The 22,665-nt window shown below is 41.8% G+C and overlaps 1 protein-coding gene across 4 annotated transcripts in view; it reads left to right on the top strand.

The window, feature by feature from the left end:
• WDR59 (WD repeat domain 59) overlaps positions 1-22,665 on the top strand; it is a 106,595-nt gene that overhangs the window by 73,520 nt on the left and 10,410 nt on the right. The window contains exons 26-27 of one of the 4 annotated variants that reach the window (XR_003001916.1): positions 7,286-7,429; positions 7,600-7,734. The exons of 1 other annotated variant lie outside the window; for it this stretch is intronic. Coding sequence is in view for 2 of the 3 variants with exons in the window: in XM_024735654.1 (XP_024591422.1) it covers positions 7,600-7,835 (236 nt within the window). In the remaining variant the exon portion in view is untranslated. Of the gene's footprint in view, positions 1-7,285; positions 8,364-22,665 lie in introns of those variants that run through there. 2 more of the 4 variants (XM_024735654.1, XM_024735657.1) reach the window with 2 other exon arrangements.

Below are 22,665 nucleotides of genomic sequence, written 5' to 3'. Positions count from 1 at the left end.
CAGGGTGTTGGGATGATGGTGAAGGGAGATGTACATGACAGACCTGAAGACAGACCAGTCCAGGTTGGAGCTTCAGAGCATTGTCTCCAAGAAGAGAAAACAAAATCTGTGTATTTCAGTATATATAGTGTATTTCAGTATTCAGTGTATTTACAGAAGATTCAGATGTTTGGAGATGAATTATCAATAAGTATGTAACTAAGCAAACAGGAAAAACAAGACTAACTCTAGGAGGAACAAAATGTGCAAGAAAGAAAGGAAGTCATCATGGTACGTGACTTGGCTTGAATAATATTTACCTAGAGAAATAATGTGAAAACAGTACTGATCCAACCAACTGATAATAGAACCACATGAGGAAGATGAGGAACAGGTGGTACATGAGTCTGGTTGGGGAGATTGGGGAATGAAAGAGCTTCCACCAGGGAAGGTCAAGAGACAGTGCTTAAATATGACAATTAAGAAATAGCTTTATGAACATGTTGTGTAGAGATAGGGAGGTAGGAGCAGAAGAAATAGTTAAGAATTTCCTCTAGAGGGTGATGGATGTGGGAGTGGAAGGGAATGCTGCTTTTCATAACACGATACATAGAATAATTTGACCCGTGCGAGTATAGTTTCAATTAAAAAAAAAACCAAACTAATATATAAATACATACATACTAATACATACATTGAATAACAAGGATTATTTTAATATGGATTATCTTTTTTTTTAATTTTTTTTTTTTTTTTAATTTTTGGCTGTGTTGGGTCTTTGTTGCTGTGCATGGGCTTTCTCTAGTTGTGGCGAGCGGGGGCTACTCTTCGTTGCGGTGCACAGGCTTCTCATTGTCGTGTCTTCTCTTGTTGCAGAGCACGGGCTTTAGGTGTGCAGGCTTCAGTAGTTATGGCACGTGGGCTCAGTAGTTGTGGCTCGCGGGCTCTAGAGTGCAAGCTCTGTAGTTGTGGCACACGGGCTTAGTTGCTCCGTGGCATGTGGGATCCTCCTGGACCAGGGATCGAACCTGTGTCCCCTGCATTGGCAGGAGGATTCTTAACCACTGTGCCACCAGGGAAGCCCCAAATATGGATTATCATGGTGCGCGTACGTAAAGAAATGCAGACAGAAAATGCTATTTGGGTACATATTTTTCAGAGCATCTACATGCATGAAAGTATATCAGGGAGAGATTAATGATGGCCTGGAGCAATTTGTCTTTTAAAATTAGTTTCCAGGGAAATAAATGAACCACAGAGATATGTAACTGATGTGTCCATCTATCAGTTAGACGTATTGACATCTCCTATTATAAAGGTCGTGCTGGGTTCTGTGGGCTGGACAAAGAACTGTAAGGTGTGGTTTGGGGAGGGGGTCATTCAAGAAGTCTATAATCCAATCAGAGAGATGAAACTGAAGCTCATGAAGACTTAAATGATGTTTGAGAATGAATAGTCTGTCCTAATACCATTACAAACAGTGCTACAAAATTTCAGAAAGAAGGGGGGAGTGTGGATTGTGGAAGAGTCACAGACAAAAACATTAAGTATTTCATCCTTAAAGTTTTTCCTTTGGAAGAGTCAGACTACCCAAATACAGGAAATAGCAGGTATCGAATATGACAAGGTTGCCAAGTTGGTCTCCTCCTGGTGGAAAACCAGCAGTTTCCTCTCACACTTACCACATCTGCAAGGGTCACTCCTATCAGCAGCAAGATTTGAGGGATGCAGTTGTTTTCATTTAGGGGATTAGATATTTATAGAAAGGACTCCAGGCTTCATTTATTTTGAGGGGATAATGCTAGACAGAGTATTCTTTAAAAAAAAAAAAAGAAAGAAAAGAAAAAAACCCTCCATATGCAAGGTGGTTTTTGTCTTTGTTTTTTCTATTGAGGTATGAGGCGCTAGGTCAGAATGGTGGTAGAGAAGGTGCAGCCCACCCCCAGTTCCTATCTGCCCACCTGAATTTTATTCAGCAACTTTCTGTTTTGGTTTATTAATTTAATGTCTTATTTACTTGGCTGGGTTTACTTACATTTGTGTAATGTGGTGTTAATTAACACACATAACTCTTCTGTGTGATTAACAAACTAGAATTGTATGACACTAAACCTTTGGAGTTAGCTTCCACCTGGAGGTTCCGTAAAGCCTTGGGAATCATAATTTGATCATTCCATGTACCAGCAGTATTTTTATTGTCCTTATTAGTTTGTCTGTTAGGAACCAAGAATGATCCATTTCGCCTCTACCAGGTTTCACCAGCAAAGCCTGTACCTGTGATTCTGTGCCTCCTTCCCTGAGATCCCCCAAGTTAATCAGTGTTCCAGGGAAAGACACTTGACAGCTTTGTGGTTTTCATCAGTGTCTTATAGTTTTCCGAGTAAAGGTCTTCTACCTCCTTAGGTAGGTTTATTCCTAGGTATTTTATTCTTTTTGATGTGATGGTAAATGGGATTGTTTCCTTAATTTATCTTCCTGATAGTTCATTGTTAGTGTATAGAAATGCAACAGCTTTCTATATATTAATTTTGTATCCTGCAACTTTACTGAATTCATTGATGAGCTCTAGTAGTTTTCTGGTGGTGTCTTTAGGATTTTCTGTGTATGGTATCATGTCATCTGCAAACAGTGACATTTTTGCTTCTTCCTTTCCAATTTGGATTTCTTTTATTTATTTATTTTTCTTGTCTGTTCACTGTGGCTAGGGCTTCCAGTATTATGTTGAATAAAAGTGGCAGGAGTGGTCATCCTTGTCTTGTTCCTGATCTTAGAGGAAATGCTTTCAGTTGAGTATGATGTTAGCTGTGGGTTTGTCATATAAGACCTTCATTATGTTGAGGTATGTTCCCTCTATGCCCACTTTATGGAGAGTTTTTATCATAAATGGATGCTTAATTTTGTCAAAAGCTTTTTCTGCATCTATTGAGACGATCATATGGTTTTTATTCTTCAATTTGTTAATGTGGTGTATCACACTGATTGATTTGCTGAAAAATCCTTGCATCCGTGGGTTGAATCCACTTGATCAAGGTGTATGATCCTTTTAGTGTATTGTTGGATTCAGTTTGTTAAAATTTTGTTGAGAATTTTTGCATCTGTGTTCATCAGTGATATTGGCCTGTAATTTTCTTTTTTTGTTTGGTATCTTTGTCTGGTTCTGGTATCAGGGTGATGCTGACCTTGTAAATTATGAGTGTTCCTTCCTCTGTGATTTTTTGGAATAGTTTGAGAAGGATAGGTATTAACCCTTCTCTAAATGTTTGGTAGAATTCACCCATAAAGCCTTCTGGTCCTGGACTCTTGTTTGTTGGGAGTTTTTAAATTACAGATTAAATTTCATTACTGGTAATTGGTCTGTTCATATTTTCTTTTTCTTCCTGGTTCAGTCTTGGGAGGTTGTACATTTCTAAGCGATTTTGAACACATTCCACATCCCTTTGTACCTCCTAAAGTGACAAAAGTTAGCATGTTTACCAGCATCACCCAAAGTGGATGCATACTCTTTCCAACTGTTAACTGGTGGTCATGCCATTATGTGCAACAATGAGTGGCAAGAGAGAATATTAAGATTATGCTCAGTGACTTAGTGTTTTTGTATTTTTTCTCTTTGGGAATTTAAATCCATTTAGAAATTGTCTACACCCCTAAAGATTATTTGTTAGTTAAATGAAATATAAGTTCAAGGTCTTAAAGTTAATAAGGATGTTAGAAATTATGTTTAAGTGACACACTAAAAAGAAACATGATTACTAATGATGTATTGAATTTTTCAGCAAGATGACATTTAAATCATTTTACCCAGATAGAAGTGGAGAATAGTTTACCTATACAGTTATCTCAGGTGCCAAAGAACAACCCTTTTAAAAAGATGTGTTATTATCATTCAGTTTACGTGAACACACGGTTTTTACATTTTCATAATTTTAAATGTTGAATCTTTTCAAAGCAATAAAACCAGTAAAGGAAACTTAAGAAATATTAACTAATCAGTTTTTAATGAGAACACAAAGCAAAGTCTTACATAATATATACAGTTATGCTTTACAGAACTAGAACAAAAAATTCTTTAATTTGTATGGAAACACAAAAGACCCCACATAGCCAAAGCAATCCTGAGAAAGAAAAATGGAGCTGGAGGAATCAGGCTCCCTAACTTCAGACTGTACTACAAAGCTACAGTAATCAAAACAGTGTGGTACTAGTGCAAAAACAGAACTATAGATCAATGGAACAGGATAGAAAGCCCAGAGATAAACCCATGCACCTATGGTCAATTAATCTATGACAGAGGAGGCAAGAATATACAATGGAGAAAAGACAGTCTCTTCAATAACTGGTGCTGGGAAAACTGGACAACTACATGTAAAAGAATGAAATTAGAACACTCTCTAACATCATACTCAAAAATAAACTTATAATGGATCAAAGACCTAAATGTAAGGCCAGACACTATAAAACTCTTAGAGGAAAACATAGGCAGAACACTCTGACATAAATCGCAGCAATATCTTTTTTGATCTGTCTCCTAGAGTAATAAAAATAAAAACAAAAATAAATAAATGGGACCTAATTAAGCTTAAAAGCTTCTGCAGAGCAAAGGAAACCATAAACAAAACAAAAAGACAACCCACAGAACGGGAGAAGATGTTTGCAAATGAAGCGACCAATAAGGAATTAATCTCCAAAATATGCAAACAGCTTATGCAGCTCTGTATCAAAAAAAACCCCAAACAACCCAATCAAAGAATGGGCAGAAGACCTAAATAGACATTTCTCCAAAGAAAACATACAGATGGCCAAAAAGCACATGAAAAGGTGCTCAACATCACTAATTATCAAAGAAATGCATATTAAAACTACAATGAGGTATCACCTCACACCAGTCAGAATGGCCATCATCAAAAAGTCTACAAACAATAAATGCTGGAGGGGGTGTGGAGAAAAGGGAACCCTCCTACACTGTTGGTGGGAATGTAAATTGGTGTAACCACTATAGAGGTTCCTTAGCAAACTAAAAATCTAACAACTATATGATCCAGCAATCCTACCAGGACATATATCCAGAGAAAAACATACTTTGAAAAGACACATTCATCTCTAAGTTCATAGCAGCACTATTCACAATAGCCAAGACATGGAAGCAACTTAAGTGTCCACTGACAGATGAATGGATAAAGAAGATGTGATACGTATATACAATGGAATATTATTCAGCCATAAAATAACAAAATAATGCTATTTGCAGCATCATGGATGAACATAGAGATTATCATACTAAGTGAAGTAAGCCAGAAAGAGAAAGAGAAATATCATATGATATCACTCATATGTGGAATCTAATTTTTTTTAAATGATACAAACGAACTTATTTACAAAACAGAAACAGACTTACAGATACTGAAAACAAATTTATGGTTACCAAAGGGGAAACGTGACGGGGGAAGGATAAATCAAGAACTTGGGATTAACAGACACACATTACTGTATATGATAGATAACCAACTAGGACCTACTGTAGAGCACAGGGAACTCTACTCAATATTCTGTGATAACCTATATGAGAAAAGAATCTGAAAATGAATTAGAGCACAGGCTCTAGGTACACAGGCTTCAGTAGTTGCAGCACGTGGGCTCAGTAGTTGCAGCACGCGGGCTTCAGTAGTCGTGGTGCACGGGCTTAGTTGCTCCATGGCATGTGGGATCTTCCTGGACCAGGGCTCGAATCCATGACCTCTGCATGGGCAGGTGGAGTCTTAACCACTGTGCCACCAGGGAAGTCCCAAGACATAGCTATTTTTAACCCAAATTTTCAAACCAGTTTATCTCAGGATTTACTTTAACTAGGAACTACCATAAAATTTTTTCTTTAGTTACCATGTATTTAGAGTCTCTATTTGTCTGTTTTTATGACTACGTGTTGTGGTGAAGCAGAGGAGCTGGCTTTGATAGAAGAAAGAAACCAGGACCCTTCCTCTACAGTAGGAGGTGAAAGAAGAGGGAGATGTGACGAATTGGGGGTGTTGAGATGAAGTGTCCCCCATTGGAAGGCTTCTGTTTTCTTAGGGAAGGGAGGGAAGAGGCCATCGGGTGAGAGAGAGAGAGGCATGTGGGAGGGGTTTAAGAATATGGCAGAGGTGTGAGGTGGGCACCTGGGAGTCGGGGAGGAAGAGCCTGACCACTGCACACAAGCCAGGAGTCTACCTGGAGGTGCGGTCAGTGAGACGAGCATCCTGACGGTGCGCCTTCCCATGGGAACGCTCCTGGGCTGACGCGGAGGAGGCCAGGGATGGGGCTCATCCAGGTGAAGGTTTTGCCAGGTGGTACCATGAGGGAGAGAGGGGCCAAGGAGTTCAGGATATTTGCAAAAAAGTGACTATGGGGCTTCCCTGTGGTGCTGAGGCCAAAACAGGGGGAGGCCTGCATACCGAAAAAAAAAAAAAAAAAAAGTGACTATGAAGTGGAACCGTGTAATTCAGGCTGGTCAGAGGGGAAACTACAGCCAGAGGGGGCTGATCGCGTGGAAGTGCAAGTGGACTTTGGATAGAATGAGAGACAGTGGTGGATTAGAGGTGAGAGGACGGTGACCTGGGAGGCCAGGTGTGCAGAGGGTTAGTGGCGTGGATTTTGAAGATGCCAAGGATTGGGGTGGAGGGAAGATTGAGAACCAAGAGCAGAAGTCTTCAGAGCATGGGGCGGGGGGTGTCCAGAATGTCAGTACATGACAGTAGAGGGAAAGGGGAAAGGCTGGTGAAGCCAGGGAGCAGTAGCCTCGAGAGGAGAGTACGGTCTGGAGGCAGCCATGCGCCACCCTCCCCTCCCACCCCTCCATCTTTAGGATGTAAGACAGAGCCGGCCTTCCCTTCGGAGGAGGCCAAGACACAGCGGGGTTTGGTTAGGGCCAGGTGGTGAGGGGACCGTTCCCAAAAGAGCCTGTAGAGCACGTGGGAAGGTCTGCACTCGATGCAGCACAGCGGAAGGCGGTCTGGGAGGAGGAAGGATCTCCAGGTAGCAGGGGCTGAGCAAGGGAGCTGGGCGGTTAACGTGGGCCGCCTGGCCCCAGGGCTATGGCTGAAGCGGACAGGGACTTCGCGGCAGGCGGGGACCAGCGGAGCAGGGCGGTCCTAACCGCTCTCCCCCATGCTGGGGCAGCCCTGTGGTGGCCTGACTCCGTCCATCTTAGGCTGCTGGGTCGTTGGCAGGCAGGTAGGGAAGAGATTGTAAGACCAATCAGCTCTTGCCTGAGTGTCGACTGATCCTTCAGTGCTTTCAGACAAATGTTTGTTAACTGCCTTCTCTGCATCTGTAGCTGTTGGGGTGGAAGAGGAATGAGATGGAACCTCGACCGCTGCAGACACTGGGGTTTCCACCCAGGGCCTCGGGGAGCAAGGCGCCTGCTGCACCCTCTGCCCGCACCCTTCCACTGTGGTGATGACAGCAGCTCCTTAGTGAGGTTGTAGAAGAAGGGGTTCTGCCATTAAAAAACAGAAAATTGAACAGCAGGGGTCTAATAGGATCCTACAGAATCCCCCAAATGAGTACCTCGTTATTACAATGCCTGGTTCCCCTTTGCAGAGCTGAACTCACCGTGTCTCTTTTTCGGCCATCTCCGCCCTTCTCCAGAGTTCGGTGTGTACTGCAGCCACTGCCGGAGTGAGGTCAGGGGCACGCAGTGCGCCGTCTGCAAAGGCTTCACGTTCCAGTGCGCCATCTGCCACGTGGCCGTGCGAGGGTCGTCCAACTTCTGCCTGACCTGCGGGCATGGGGGACACACCAGCCACATGATGGAGTGGTTTCGGACCCAGGAGGTGTGTCCTACCGGGTGTGGGTGCCACTGCCTGCTTGAAAGCACTTTCTGAACTGACAGCCCGTGGGAGTTGTGGGAAATCCCAGAGAACCCGTCAATGCCGGTTGACAAGCTCTCTGCCAGGAGAGAGGCTCCAGAACCCACCCCTAACTAGACAGGGATGTGTTCTCCTCAGAGACTGACACGGTGCCAGCTGTTCATGAGCCTTTGCTTTTCTTTTGTTGGCTGTTGGTGGCATGGATGTTGGTGGAGGAGGACACAGGCAGATGGAAGTTTTCTTGGAGAAAAGCACCTGCCTCCAGAGCCGTGTTTACCTTTAAGACGACAGCATCCTTTCTGATGCCATCAGAGAGATCAAGGTTGGTTGCAAAGGACAGTCTCCTGAGCCAAAGGACAGTGGACAAATGGGACTGTGACATAAGTTTATGCATTTATGACCTGATGGACTGTGGCCTTTTAAAATATACTTAAGTTATAAATATGTAATGTACTTAAGGATCCTTAAGATGTATTTTTCTGTTTGTTATTTCTCTTCCAGCTATTCTCCCTTGGCTAATAAAATTCTAGTCATCGTTTGAAAAACAAAGAGATGAGGTTGAATGATATTTTAGTGAATCTTCTTTTATTCTGCTTCTAATTGAAATTAACTCTTTGGCATAGGACCAAAGTCAGCGCTCACATTTCCAAAGGAAATGCTGATTTGCTTTTGTCATCCAGCAGGAGAAAATAGAATTTGACATTTAAGGTTCTTCCCAACCCCAAGAGTTTTTTTTTTAATCATTTCTTTTAACAAAGGAAAATGAAATTACATGGCAGCATTGCTGTGAGAGTCTCCCGTTGCCACTGTGTAGGTTGGCTGGGTTCCCGTAAGTGCCTTCACTCTTCCCTTGGGCTCCTTCATACGCTTTGACCCATGTTTATCTGCATCCACCAATTCTCCAGAATGATTCTCAATGCTTCCCATTTTGTATGTGCCAGGAAAGAGACATCTTTTCAATATTGCTACTGAAATTTATATTTATTTATTTTTAATTTTTATTTTTTTGGCTGCATTGGGTCTTAGTTGCGGCACGAAGGGGTCTTTTGTTGCAGCGTGGGTTTCTCTCTAGTTGTGGCATGCGGGCTTTCTGTCTCTAGGTGTGGCGTGCGGGCTCCAGAGCATGTGGGCTCTGTAGTTGTGGCATGTGGGCTCTCTAGTTGAGGCACACATCCTCAGTAGTTGTGGTGCGCAGGCTTAGTTGCCCCGCAGCATGTGGGATCTCAGCTACCTGACCAGGGATTGAACCCACGTCCCCTGCATTAGAAGGCAGATTCTTTACCGTTGGACCACCAGGGAAGTCCCTATATTTATTTCTTAGAATTTTACAATTCCAAATTGATTAGCTTAAGAAATATAACTCCACGTCTCAGAATGTGAAAGTGTTGTACATCACTGTGGGTTTTTTTGTTTGTTTTTGTTTTGTTCTTGAATTTTCATTCATTTATTTATTTTTGGCTGCACTGGGTCTTTGTTGCTGCGCAAGGGCTTTCTCTAGTTGTGGCGAGCGAGGGCTACTCTTCGTTGTGGTGCGCGGGCTTCTCATTGTGGTGGCTTCTCTTGTGGAGCACAGGCTCTAGGTGTGTGGGCTTCAGTAGTTGTGGCATGTGGGCTCAGTAGTTGTGATTCACGGGCTCTAGAGCACAGGCTCAGTAGTTGTGGTGCACGGGATTAGTTGCTCTGAAGCATGTGGGATCTTCCCGGACCAGGGCTCGGACCTGCATCCCCTGCATTGGCAGGCAGATTCTTAACCGCTGCGCCACCGGGGAAGTCTGCATCGCTGTGTTTTAAACTACAGGTCAGGACCCATTAATAGATTGTGAAATCAATGTAGTGGATAAAAACCAGAATTTTAAAAAATGAAACAGAGTAGAAGAGACATATCAGAACTTACCAGACATAGGGTAAACATTGTTTTCTGTAACTTGTTTACCAGTGTATACGCACACACCTGCATATGCGTATAACAGATCACAGTGTAAATTCCTTGCTTCCTGAGAGTTGTGGTCAAAACGTTTTCAAAGCACTGTTTTGGATGATGCTTATATGAACATCATCCCTGTGTTACTGGGCACAAAACACCATGACATAAGAAAGGCCTGGGTCCTGTGCAGTGAGAGCAGAGGTTTAGCCTTGGGCTATGATCCGAGGTAAGATGCCAGCGTCTTTGCAGAGTGGGCTGAATAACTAGGTGTAGTAGGTACATGGGAGGTGGATAAAGGAGGCGGCCAAAGACATCGGAATTTGTTCACTCTTGTTCACTTGTTTATATTGACACTGCTGTAATGGCACCACGGGATAAGTCGAGAAGTTTTTACAGTAAGTCCTGTATGTACGAACAAGTTCCATTCCGAGAGCGCGTTCGTAAGTCCAATTTGTAAGTCCGACAAAGTTAGCCTAGGTACCCAACTAACACAATTGGCTATATAGTACCGTACTGTAACAGGTTTATAATACTTTTCGCACAAATAATAATAAAAAACAAACACAAAAAATAAAGACAACATTTCTAATCTTACAGTACAGTACCTTGAAAAGTACAGTAGTCCAGTACAACAGCTGGCATACAGGGGCTGGCATCGAGGAAACAGGCAAGAAGAGTTACTGACTGCAGGAGGGAGAGGAGGTGCGAGACGGTAGAGCTGAAGGATCGCCAGCAACAGGAGACGGAGGGCAAGCTGCAGTTTCACTCACGCCTGACGTTGATGGCAAAGGTTCTGGTTCCTTGCTGGACTGAATTCTATCTACTCTCTTGAAAAAACGGGTAGTAGCTCTTTTTTCTCATCATAGATGACACGGTAGCACTGGATTGCATTCTGAATGGCTGCTGCAGCCTTCTTGTACCGTTCTGTGTTCAGGTCCAGTGCCTCCTCAAATAAAGAAAATCCCCTTGCCATTTCCTCCGTTGTGAATCTCTTCGGTTCTTCAGTTACTTCTTCCTCTTGTCTCTCTTCGTCCTTTCTCTGGGCCTCCAATTCCATCAGGTCTTCATTAGTCAGCTCCTCGTGTTACCCAGCAACAGCACTCTACAGTAAAGTACACAAAAGCACAACCACTTGTAGAGGATGCACGCACGTGACAGTGTACGCCGGACACGTGAACTAACTTACTTGATTGGACAGGCACGTCCTCATCTCTGAAAGTTTGCAACTTGAAGGTTTGTACGTAGGGGACTTACTGTACTGAGGATCTGTCACGTTCCTCAATGAAGTCACACCATTTGCAGAGAACAATCTTTTCCTGTTCCCCCAGTGCTTGAGCTCATGTCCTTTGACTCTGTTCCCTTATGGCAGTTATCATTATTTTCCAGTAAGACTTGTGATTGAAAAGCGGTCAAAACTTTCAGGAATAGATAAATGGATGTGAACTCGGCCATTACTTTGAAAATATGCAGCTAATCCTGGGAGACTGGTTATTACCTCCCGAACCAAGTAGCAGAAATCCCCAGCTTTGCCACCAAGGGGGATGCCTGTTAGTGTTTGGGAAGTCCTGTATGGGAAGGCCCATGGATAAATCGTTTAATTTGGACTAACAGAAAAAAAGGTAGGAAAAGCACAGACAGGAGTATCCGGCTTTTCCTTCTATCATAAAAATATTCCTCTTATAGTAACATAACTCTCATAACAATCTCTTAGTACTATCTTTATTTGGCTACGTTCAGCCAAGATACAGTATAAAGGATGCGAAGCGATTAGATAGAAATGATGTCCCTTTTCTCACTGAGATAAGCTTTGCTGTCACGGCTCTGGATTGCCACGCAGGAAAGCACTCTCTCTCACTCTCTGTGCTTTCAGAAGATAGAAAGTATGGCCTCCATAACCTGGCCCTCCCTGCTAGATGCCTCTGTGTCCAAACTGGGAGTAACTCTGGTTTAAAGGCCTGGGGCCAGGCCAGACATTAACTGTCTTCTGCCACTATCTTGATTTAGAGAGAATCGTGGATGAAGAACACCTCCAAAACCATCTCTGTGTTTTTTCTTCTTTTTCTAATGGAGATCAGAAATGGAAGAAAGGGAGAAAAGATCAACACTGGTATCCAAAATAGGTGGATTTGCTTTCCTGTCAGGAAAATGTCCCACTTTTCCCAGCAAACCTTGCTGGCTTTTAAGAGGCTTGGGCCAACCTGTTTCTTAATCAAACATTTTTCCTTCCATAAACATTTTGGACACAGACGCAACAGAGGTAAAATAGCTGTGCAGTACAAATAGAAGATATACTCTTTCTTGTTTTAGCCACAAAAAGCTTTTATAGAGTTGGAAATCCTGAAATAGAAATGGTCGAAGGAATTCCAGGTGAAATTTTTTCAGAGCCTAGAGCTTCCTGACTTTCTACCTTTTTAAATCTGAGAAACTGTTAACACTAGGTGGCAGCAGAGATCTAGACTTGGTGAATCTGATAGATTCCTAAGACTGAAATGAGGTTGCCGATAAAGATTAAACCAGACTAGTCTATACCTGGTTCTCCAGTTGTGAAAGGAAAGATCTGCTCGATTCATCTAGGTTCATCGGTCCGGTGATTGAACAGATATATGCCATCGGAAAAGGAAAGCTAGTTGAAGTCCTGCCCATCACCTCCTCTCGTATGAAAATTTCTCACACATCATGGCGTTCCCTCTACCTACCTCATTATGTCCTTTCATTCAAAGATCAACTTTGGGTTGGCAAACATTTAATACGTCTCAATACATTAATACTTAAATAACGAATTTTTTTTTAAAGGACAGATTCTGCTTTTCCACCCATCCACTTAACAAGTATCCGTTCGGTTTCAGGCACTGTGCTACCCTTTGTAGAAACATGCTTGTTCATTAGACATGATTCCTTCTGTTTCATGACCTTGCATTTTAGTATGCGCTATGCTTATAACGAAGGTCTTCTGGGTTAGAAATTTGGAGTGGTGGAAATAGGGGCTGTGAATCTCAAGACCTGTGTTCCCACCCCAGCTTTGCTGTGTGACTGTAGTGCAGGCACAGAGCTTCTGTAAATCTCTAATTACTCACCTATTAGGAAAAGGGGCAGAACTATTTCAGGTGTTGCAAATTCCAAAGCTTATGGGGATCAGGCGCGTACCAGAAATACAGGAAGCAAGTGGATGTTATGATTTGTGTTATAAAGACACTTTAAGTGGAATTCTTTAGAAAGACATTTTGCATATGAAGCACATTGGACTGTTTTCTCTTACACAAAGAATTTGTCTTCTCTCCCATTTTTTTTCTTGAAACCCTCAGCCTTCTAGATCTTCCATTTGTCTTCCCGTGTTGGTAGAGTCACAGTGTAAAGCGTTTTAGTTCAGCCACAGCCGACTCTACCACAGCTGGGAATAATCAGTGAAAGAGCAGTAGCTCACAGGATCTAGGAGGGCTGGAAATCAGGCTTGGGGGTCATGCAGCCAAGAGGAGTGTTAAAATACAGGATGCCCCGGTCGATTTGAATTTCACTTGGAACATACAAGTTGTTCATCTGAGGTTCAAATTGAGTGGAGATCTTGTATTTTTTGTTGTTGTTTGGCTGCGTTGGGTCTTCGTTGCTGCGCGGGCTTTCTCTAGTTGCGGTGAGCGGGGGCTACTCTTCTTTGCGGTGCGCGGTCTTCTCGTTGCAGTGGCTTCACTTGTTGCGGAGCGTGGGCTCTTGGGCGCGCAGGCTTCAGTAGATGTTGTACATGGGCTCAGTAGTTGTGGCTCGCGGGCTCTAGAGCGCAGGCTCAGTATTGTGGCGCATGGGCTTCATTGCTCCACGACACGTGGGATCTTCCCGGACCAGGGCTTGAACCCATGTTCCCTGCACTGGCAGGTGGATCCTTAACCACTGAGCCACCAGGGGAGTCCCAGATCTTGTATTTTTATTTGCTAAATCTGGCGATCCTCACCAAGGGTCGTGCTTAAATTATACCCTGAGATGATTCCAGCTGCTGGCTCCAGCAGGGCCCCCACTTTGGGCATGGGATGCCACCCCTCCAGGTCTCTGCCAGCTCTGACTCTGAGGTCTCACCCTGAATCCGTTCCTCATGGCTCCTTCTTTGTATCACCTGTCCAAAATGAGGTCTTGAAAGGAAGTCCAATAGCCAATACAACAAAGGAAAGATGCCGCATCTCACGGGTAATCTGGGAAATGCAAGTTAAGACGAAAGATAGCATTGGTGAGGCAGTACGCACAGTGGTAAGAGCCTGGACCCTGTGGCCTGAATGTGTGGATTGCATCTCAGCTTGCCTGTATCCTTGGCACTGTGCCTCACTTTCCTCTTCTGTAAAGTATGAGTAACAGTACTTACCCCAGTGGGGTCATTTTGAACAATATATTTCTGAACTTCCAGGATTGCTTCAGAGTTCATTATGCTCTGGCATAGAGTTCTTTCTGCTCCCTTGGCAGGGTCTCCTAGAGAATGAGGGGTCTCCTAACTGCCTAATAATCAGCCTCGCCACCACAATTTACTTTGGAAACCCTCAGGACTCAATTCGTCATGTCCTGTAACCTTGCTTATGTCAACAGAGAAAGTTAATAAATGTATGTCACTCGGCCAGATGATCAAGGTCAACAGTGACAGTGATTAGTCATGTTGACAGTGTGATACGATAATGTGACGAATAGGGCATTTTGCCTCTATGGTCATCCTCTCCCAAATCCATAAGCCCAGTCTAATCATGAGAAAAACATCAGACTAATCCCAACTGAGGGACATTCTACAAAATACCTGGCCAGGACTCCTCAAAACTGTCAAGGTCATCAAACAAGGAAACTGAAAAACTGTCACAGCCCAGAGGAGCCAAAGGAGGCGTGACAACTAAATGTAACGTGGCATTCTGGATGGGACCCTGGAACAGAAAAAGCACCTTAGGGAAAAACTAAGGAGATCTGAGTAAAGGATGAACTTTAGTTAATAATAATGTACCAATCAATATTGGTTTATTCATTGTGACAAATGTACCATATTAACATACAGAGTTAATAAATAGGGAAACTGGGTGTGGGGTGTCTGGGAACTGTCTGTAGTATCTTTGCAATTTTTCTGTAAGTCTAAATCTCTTCTAAAATAAAAAGGTTATTTAAATGAATTTCAGTAAGGAATTTTAAATTCCTCTTAGTGACAGTAATAACTTGCTTCCAAAGCTATTCAGAAGAGGTAAGGCAAAGTTTGAAGATGTACTGTACTCCCTTTTCTATTAACATATTCTTAGGACTGCCTGTTTCACATGCACATACAATATTCATTGTCATTATCATGATTTTAAATGACATGTGCTGATATTTCTAAATAACTGAATCAAAATTGTAATCATTCCTGATGTCCCCTTGTTAGTTCCCTCAATTCTTAGCTTGACATTTTAAGATCAAAGAGTAATCAGAAGGGAATTCCCTGGCTGTCCAGTGGTTAAGACTCTGTGCTTTCACTGCTGAGAGCGTGAGTTCAGTCCCTGGTCGGGGAACTAAGGTCCTGCAAGCCATGTGGTGTGGCCAAAAAATAAAATAAAAAATATACAAATTTTGAAAAAAAGAGTAATCAGAAAGTGACTCCCAAGCACTGCTCAGTATATAATTAATCTTTCCAATTTAGGCTGCAAAGCCAATTAATCACTCTTAGACATAAGGATAAACTTTTGAAATATCAACCATCCCTGTTACTACCTTGATTTATTTAATTGAGTCACCATGTTCAGAAATGGCAGTAACCTTGCACTCATGGTGGACTGGCACACACACAAAAACACGCACAGGAAATGTCATTTTTCCACCCATCAGACTGGCGAAGATAAAAAAGTTGAAGCACAAACGTTGGCTAGTGTGTGGGGAAGCATGCAGCATTGTATACTGCAGGTGGGAGTGGTAATTGGTGCAGCCTTCTTAGAAAACAATTTGTCAATAGCTCTCAAACTGTTTACTACCCAACCCTTAGACTCAGTTTCCTTTTTAGGAATTTATTCCACAGAGGCAGTTACACAAATGCACGAAAACGCTTGTATGAGCATGTTTATTTTCACATTGTTTATTATAGTGGAAAAAAATGAGACAACCTAAATGCTCATCAATCGGGGATTGATTAAATAAATTGTGATGTGTTCATACAATGGAATATTATGTCACCATTGGAAAAACATGGATGCAGGGTGTTTGTGCTGCTGTATATATTGTTAAGTGAAAGAGCATACTGACAAACTGTATCGAGTATGGTCCTGTTTGTTTTTTTAAGTGATATATACACATACATTTATAAAGGCATAGAAAATTTCTCAAAGGATACACTATTAAAACGAATGTTCTCCGGAGAATAGGGCTGGAGGAGTTTGGGATGGAAAATAATTTTACTTTGTATTTTTAATTTTTTTGTACTATTTGTTTTTTTAATATGTTACTTTGACTTTTTAATGTAACAAAAACAAGTAAATATTGTAAGGTTTCCTTGTCAAAAACAAACGAGCAACTTTTTTAAATATAAAAAGAAGTTTTTATTGGCAGCTCAGTGCTTGACTGAGAAGAATTTTGTGTATTCAAGACAGCTGGGAGCAAACCACTCCAGTTCCTCAATTTTGTTTTAAACAGGATAGCTGTATCTCGGGCAAAATGTTTACATGGGTCAGAAAGGCACACACCCAAAGAATAGGTGCTTGTATTGTGAGACTTTGTTGAGCAGGTTTATCACTAGGTAAATTTTATGGGTGTGTTTCACATTTCAGACGTGATGCCAGTTTGGTCTGAGGTATTGGCCTGAAGTAATTAACTTGAAGGTTAATATTGATAGCTTAGTTAATAGGTAATGACAACTAAAATCAGCTTTTAAAAGTCCTTCCCTAAAGAGTTTTGGCATGATGTTTATTACAATCCTTGGAATGATTATGCTGCCCAAGAAAACTTGACTCTTCTTCCAAAATAGTCTCAAAAGACAATTATAAAGAGTAAAAGGAAAGAGGGATTCTATCTCAAACAGGCTAGCTGAAGTCTGTTCCAAGAAATTTGAATTCAGAAAGTTTGGAGTGGGGCTTCCCTGGTGGCGCAGTGGTTAAGAATCTGCTTGCCAACGCAGGGGACATGGGTTTGATCCCTGGTCTGGGAAGATCCCGCATGCCGCGGAGCAACTAAGCCCGTGGGCCACAACTATTGAGCCGGCGAGGCACAGCTACCGAAGCCTGCGCTCCTAGAGCCCGCGCTCCGCAACGAGAGAAGCCACTGCAATGAGAAGCCCGCGCACCTAAACAGAGTAGCCCCCGCTCGCCACAACTAGAGAAAGCCCGCGTGCAGCAACAAAGACCCAACACAGCCAAAAAATAAATAAATAAAATAAAAAAATTTTTTTAATTAAAAAAGTTTGGAGCAATGTGGAGCCAGTAATGGTAATATATTAAGTGAAAAAGACATGATAAAGAACGTATATTTATGTTAGTATTCTAATTGTGTAAAACAAACCAAAAAATGCATGTATGCACATTTAAAATCGTGGAATAATAATCCCATTTCCAACTCCAGTCCTTCTGCCTCCGGGCTTCCCGGTGTAGTGAGGACTTGAGCGCCCCCAGTTGTGGGGTAAGTGCTTGGCAGCAAACTTGGAGCACCCTGCGGGTGGCCCTGGGGGCTCCCTGGGCCCCGTGAGAGGAGGGAGGTCTACACTAGCCTCATAGGACCTGAGTCCCTGGGGCCCCCGGAAGCCAAGGAGTTGAACAGGTAAGCTGAGTTGCGGCAGTTACCTGAAAAAATGAGATTCGCGGTGGTTACCGAGAGCAACGGGAAATAGAGTTTGGAAAGGCGACCACTAAATCTGCTCACTGTGGGAAGCAATCATTGAAGGTTGACCTATGAGTACGTATTTGGGGGCAGGATCCATTGTTTTTAAAGGTCTTTTTTCTAGTTTTATGGAGATATAATAGACATATAGCACTGTATATGTTTAAGGTGTACAGCATAAGGATTTGACTTACATAAATCACGAAGTTATTATCACAGTAAGTTTAGTGAACGTCCTTCATCTCATTTAGATACAAAATCAGGAATTGGAAAAAATATTTTTTCTTGTGATGAGAACTCTTAGGATTTCCTCTCTTCACTTTCATACAGCAGTGTTCATTATATTTATCATTGTGTATTACATCCCTGGTACTTATTTATCTTATAGCTGGTTTTATTTTATTTTATTTTTTAATAATATTTTTAAAAATATTTATTTATTTAGGCTGTGCCAGGTCTTAGTTGTAGCACATGGGATCTTTAGTTACGGCATGTGGACTTCTTAGTTGTGGCATGCCCGTGGATCTGGTTCCCTGACCAGGGATCGAGCCTGGGGCCCCCCGCATTGGGAGCACGTAGTCTTACCCACTGGATCACCAGGGAAGTCCTTATAACTGGTTTTAAAGTTTTAAAGCAAACCTCTGTCAATACCACCCAGCTGAAGATCATCAGAATCACACTTCTGGGTGAACAAGGTGAGATTTTGCCTGTTGCAGAGAGGGAGACCACTCGCCCTGGACCCTGGGGCATTGCTGCTCTAAGGACCTTCTTACAGGGTTTGCACTTGTGTTAGGTGATTTTGATGTGAGTTCATGGAAGTGGAGGTTTGCTCCGGGTTGGATGTTATGTTCCTGTCGGAAGCAAGGATAATTCTGTGATTAGATACATTAATAAAACGTAATGAGAGAGGGGGAGACCAGAGTGAGGCTACAGCTGTAGTTGGTAAAGAAGCAGCCATCACTCATATTGGCTGAGAGAGGGGGATGGCTGGTATTTTAGGGCTTGGATAGCGTTCAGCTTTTATTTGTGTTCAGACACGGTTCCCAGGTGGTCTTGTTCTCGTCTTGCTCCACATGGTCTCAGAGTGGCCCTGTCCAATGTTGATATGACATTGTCTGTTCACCAGGAGAACAGCAAGACCTCTCTCGGGGATTCAGACCAACCTTTGGCCGTAAGGAACAGCTTTCCTCTGGTGCACCCACAATTACAATAAATTTTGTCAGACTAATACCACTTTCAAAGTAACAAACCAAGTTTTATCTACTCAACCAAATCCTTAGCAACTTGGTAGCTTTTCTTATTCTCGAGTCATTTTTTTTTTTAACAAATGGTGTATAAAAGGGCCACAGGTCAAAGTGTTATCCGTCAGTATCTTAATGATCCCTTAACCTTTAATCAAGGGTCTTTTATCAGTCAGATGACAGCAAGAAAAGAACTCAGGACAAACAAACAAAAACACACTATGAAGCTACGCATTTTCTGTGGTACCTGTATATGCCTATAAATGCATGGAGAACATTCTGGAAGAACACACGTTAAACCGATAGCTATGATTACCTTGGAGCAGCAGGGAGACCAAGATTGGCAGTGATGATAAAAGGGAACCTAACGTTTTTAAAAAAGAGACTGTTATTTTAGTTTTAGGTTCACAGCAAAGTTGAGTGGGAAGTACAGAAAGTTCCCATCTACCCACTTCCCCACACATACGTAGTCTCCTATGTTACCAACATCCCCCCCCCACCGCGCGCAGAGTGTTACATTTATTACAAATGATGAACCTACACTGACGCATCATCATCACCCAAAGTCCATGGTTTACCTTAGGGTTCACTCTTGGTGCTGTACATTCTGTGGGTTTGGACAAATGTGTAATAACTTGTATCTGTCATTATGGTATCATACATAAGTTACGGTGTCATAACTTAAATATTGTGGGAAGTGGTTTGTAAATATTTGCTAAATTGGTCTTTTTTCTAATGGTCTTTAACCAGGTACGATGTTGCACCAATAGTGCTCTTATTATTTTCAAGGTTTCTCACTAAATTCTAATTTTATGTGGAGGCTTCTGACTTCAGTCGTATTTTCTAGCCATTGTGAAATGAAAGAATGTGGGACATACATTTTTCTGTTTCCATGATGCTTCTTCCACTTAGTTCCCCATCTTTATTTTTTTTCTAGTTCACATATTTTTTTGAATTTTATTTTATTTTTTTATATAGCAGTTTCTTATTAGTTATCTATTTTATACGTATTAGTGTATATATGTCAATCCCAATCTCCCAATTCATCCCACCACCCCCAACCCCATTTTTCCCCCTTGGTGTCCATACGTTTGTTCTCTACATCTGTGTATCTATTTCTGCCTTGCAAGCCAGTTCATCTGTACCATTTTTCTAGATTCTGCATATGTGCGTTAATATACGATATTTGTTTTTCTCTTTCTGACTTACTTCACTCTGTATGACAGTCTCTAGGTCCATCCATGTCTCTACAAACGGCCCAATTTCGTTCCTTTTTATGTAGTTCCCCATCTTTAAACTGGTCCTTTCTGTGTACATTTCAGTTCCATTCCTGGGAACCCCCAAGGGGAAAAAAATAGCACATTTATTTTCCCTAAAACATAACTTAAATTTATCATTCCTTTCAATTAGTATGAAGGCATGCAAATTTGTTTTGGGTAATAATTAATATTCTATTTAAGTTACATGTTTACCCCTCAGTTTTTCTTAAACAACTCCCTTTAAAAAAAGTTTTTAGGGACTTCCCTGATGGCGCAGTGGTTGGGAGTCCGCCTGCCAATGCAGGGGACATGGGTTCAAGCCCTGGTCCAGGAAGATCCCACATGACACAGAGCAACTAAGCCCGTGTACCACAACTACTGAGCCTGCACTCTAGAGCCCACGAGCCACAACTGCTGAAGCCCGGGTGCCTGGAGCCTGTGCTCCGCAACAAAGACAAGCCGCCTCAATGAGAAGCCCGTGCACCGCAACTAGAGAAAACCCATGCACAGCAATGAAGACACAATGCAACCAAAAATAAATAAATAAATATTTTTTAAAAACTTAAAAAAAAAAAAAACTTTAAAAAAATTTCAAATATTTACAAAGGTAAAATAGTATAATGAACTCTCACATATGTCTCACCAGCTTTCACAATTGTCAATACCTGCCTATCCCACTTTTATCTCTATTCCTGACACCCTACCCCTCCCAACTTGCCACGGGATTGTTTTGTAGCCAGTCTCAGACATCATATCATTTCATCAATAACACTTCAATATGTATCTTTAAAAGATAAAAATTCTCTTGTGAAATCCAACCATGCTACTTAAAACTTTTAACACTGATTCCTAAATATTCAGTTAGTTTTCATATTTCCTAAATTGCGTCTCAAATGTTTATTCCAATCCGGATCCAAAGTCCACACTTTAAATTTATTGCCATGTCTATCAAGTCTCTTTTAATCCAAAGGATCTGTAGGTTGCCTCGCTTTTTCATCCTTGCAATTTCTCGGTCAAAGAATAAAATGTTTTTTTCTTCCAGTTAGCAAATAAACTATTGTTTCTGTGCAAATTATTTGTAGAAGGACATGTGTCCTGGAGAGTTTTCTGCATTCTAGATTTTGTTGATTGTATTCATTCTATTTCCTGTGAACTGGTAGTTAGATTTAGAGTAGGGTTTCCAGATAAAATACAGGACACCCAATTAAATTTGAATTTTGACTAAACAATGAATATTTTTTAGTGTAAGAGCGCTCAGTAGTGCAATATTTGGTCATCTTGTATTTTTATTTGCTAAATTTGACAACCGTAATCTAGAGAGTTATCACATTCAGGCCTGGGTTTTGGGCAAGAATACATTCAATTTAGTGTTGTGTACTTCTATCAGGAGACACATAAGGTCTGGTTGTTTCTCTTCTTGTGATGTGAAAAATAATGCAAGCGTTCACGTTTTGTCAGCTGGATGCATCCGTTGTTAATACAGCCCTTCAGCTTCTTACCTGATGATTTTGGCAGGTGATGATCATTGCCCAGAATCATTGCTTTATTAGAGCTTGCAGAATGATGCTATTCCAGGTGTATCATTCCTTATGCGTTCATTAGCTAGTATTCTCTATAAAGAACTTACTCTTTTGTACAGTTTATGTATTGATAGGAAAGTTAAGCTCTTTCCTTAAGTCAGAATTTTGCAAGCACCTAAGAGAGAGCCTTACAAATCTAACAGTGAAATCTTGCTATGGATTTAGATAACTCTTACAAATCCAGTAAATCAAAATATATCGGCCATGGCTCACGGGCCCAGCCTCTCTGCGGCATGTGGGATCTTCCCGGACCGGGACACGAACCCGTGTCCCCTGCATCGGCAGGTGGACCCTCAACCACTGTGCCACCAGGGAAGCCCAGTAAGGTTAAATTTTTAAAACATTTCTATGTGTTAAAAATCAAACATACATTTAGAAAACCAGAATTCTTCAGCATTGAAATGTTGACAGCACAGTGAATTAGTTAAATCTTCCTAAGGATTACAATTAAAATTAGATGTTAAATTCTCTAGTATATCAGATTATCTGAAATGTTTCAAACCACTGAAAACTGAATAAAGCCTATAAAAAGAGGCACAATGATTATACAACTTTTCACACCTGGTTTTACACAGTATATATCAAAACTTTATTTCCTCACCATCTATATGTTTATTATTTATGCCTTTTTAGGATTGCAAACTCATCCACTTAGGGGAGCTGAGTAAGCATCGCTAGTTTCCTACCACACCTGAGAGTGTTTCAAGGCAAGATGCCAGAAAGGGCAGACAGAACATGGGAACTTGGATCCACCAAACCCCATATGGACAAGCCCAGGACTTCCCATGTCTGGCTCTCAAGTCCACATCTTTGAACTGGAGTTAATTATAAATTTTTCAATTCAGAGCATCATACATTCTGGCTGTCTTTCCAACTTCATCCTTACCAATCTTTACTTTTGATGTAGGTAGATGGAATTCGGCACCTCTTCTCGTCCTCCCAACATGAGTTGTAGCCAATCTTCCCACTGCCTGTTAAGAGCTCACTGGATTCTGCACTCTCTGTTTTGCTTCTGTATCTACCCATCAGCCCCCATTGCACAGTTGTTTGCTGACAAAT

Source organism: Neophocaena asiaeorientalis, unplaced genomic scaffold, assembly GCF_003031525.2.
Source record: "Neophocaena asiaeorientalis asiaeorientalis breed wild unplaced genomic scaffold, Neophocaena_asiaeorientalis_V1.1 scaffold40, whole genome shotgun sequence".
Taxonomy (NCBI): Eukaryota; Metazoa; Chordata; class Mammalia; order Artiodactyla; family Phocoenidae; genus Neophocaena; species Neophocaena asiaeorientalis.
The sequence above is the reverse complement of the archived record's forward strand: the minus strand, read 5'-3'. Positions and strand labels throughout refer to the sequence as shown.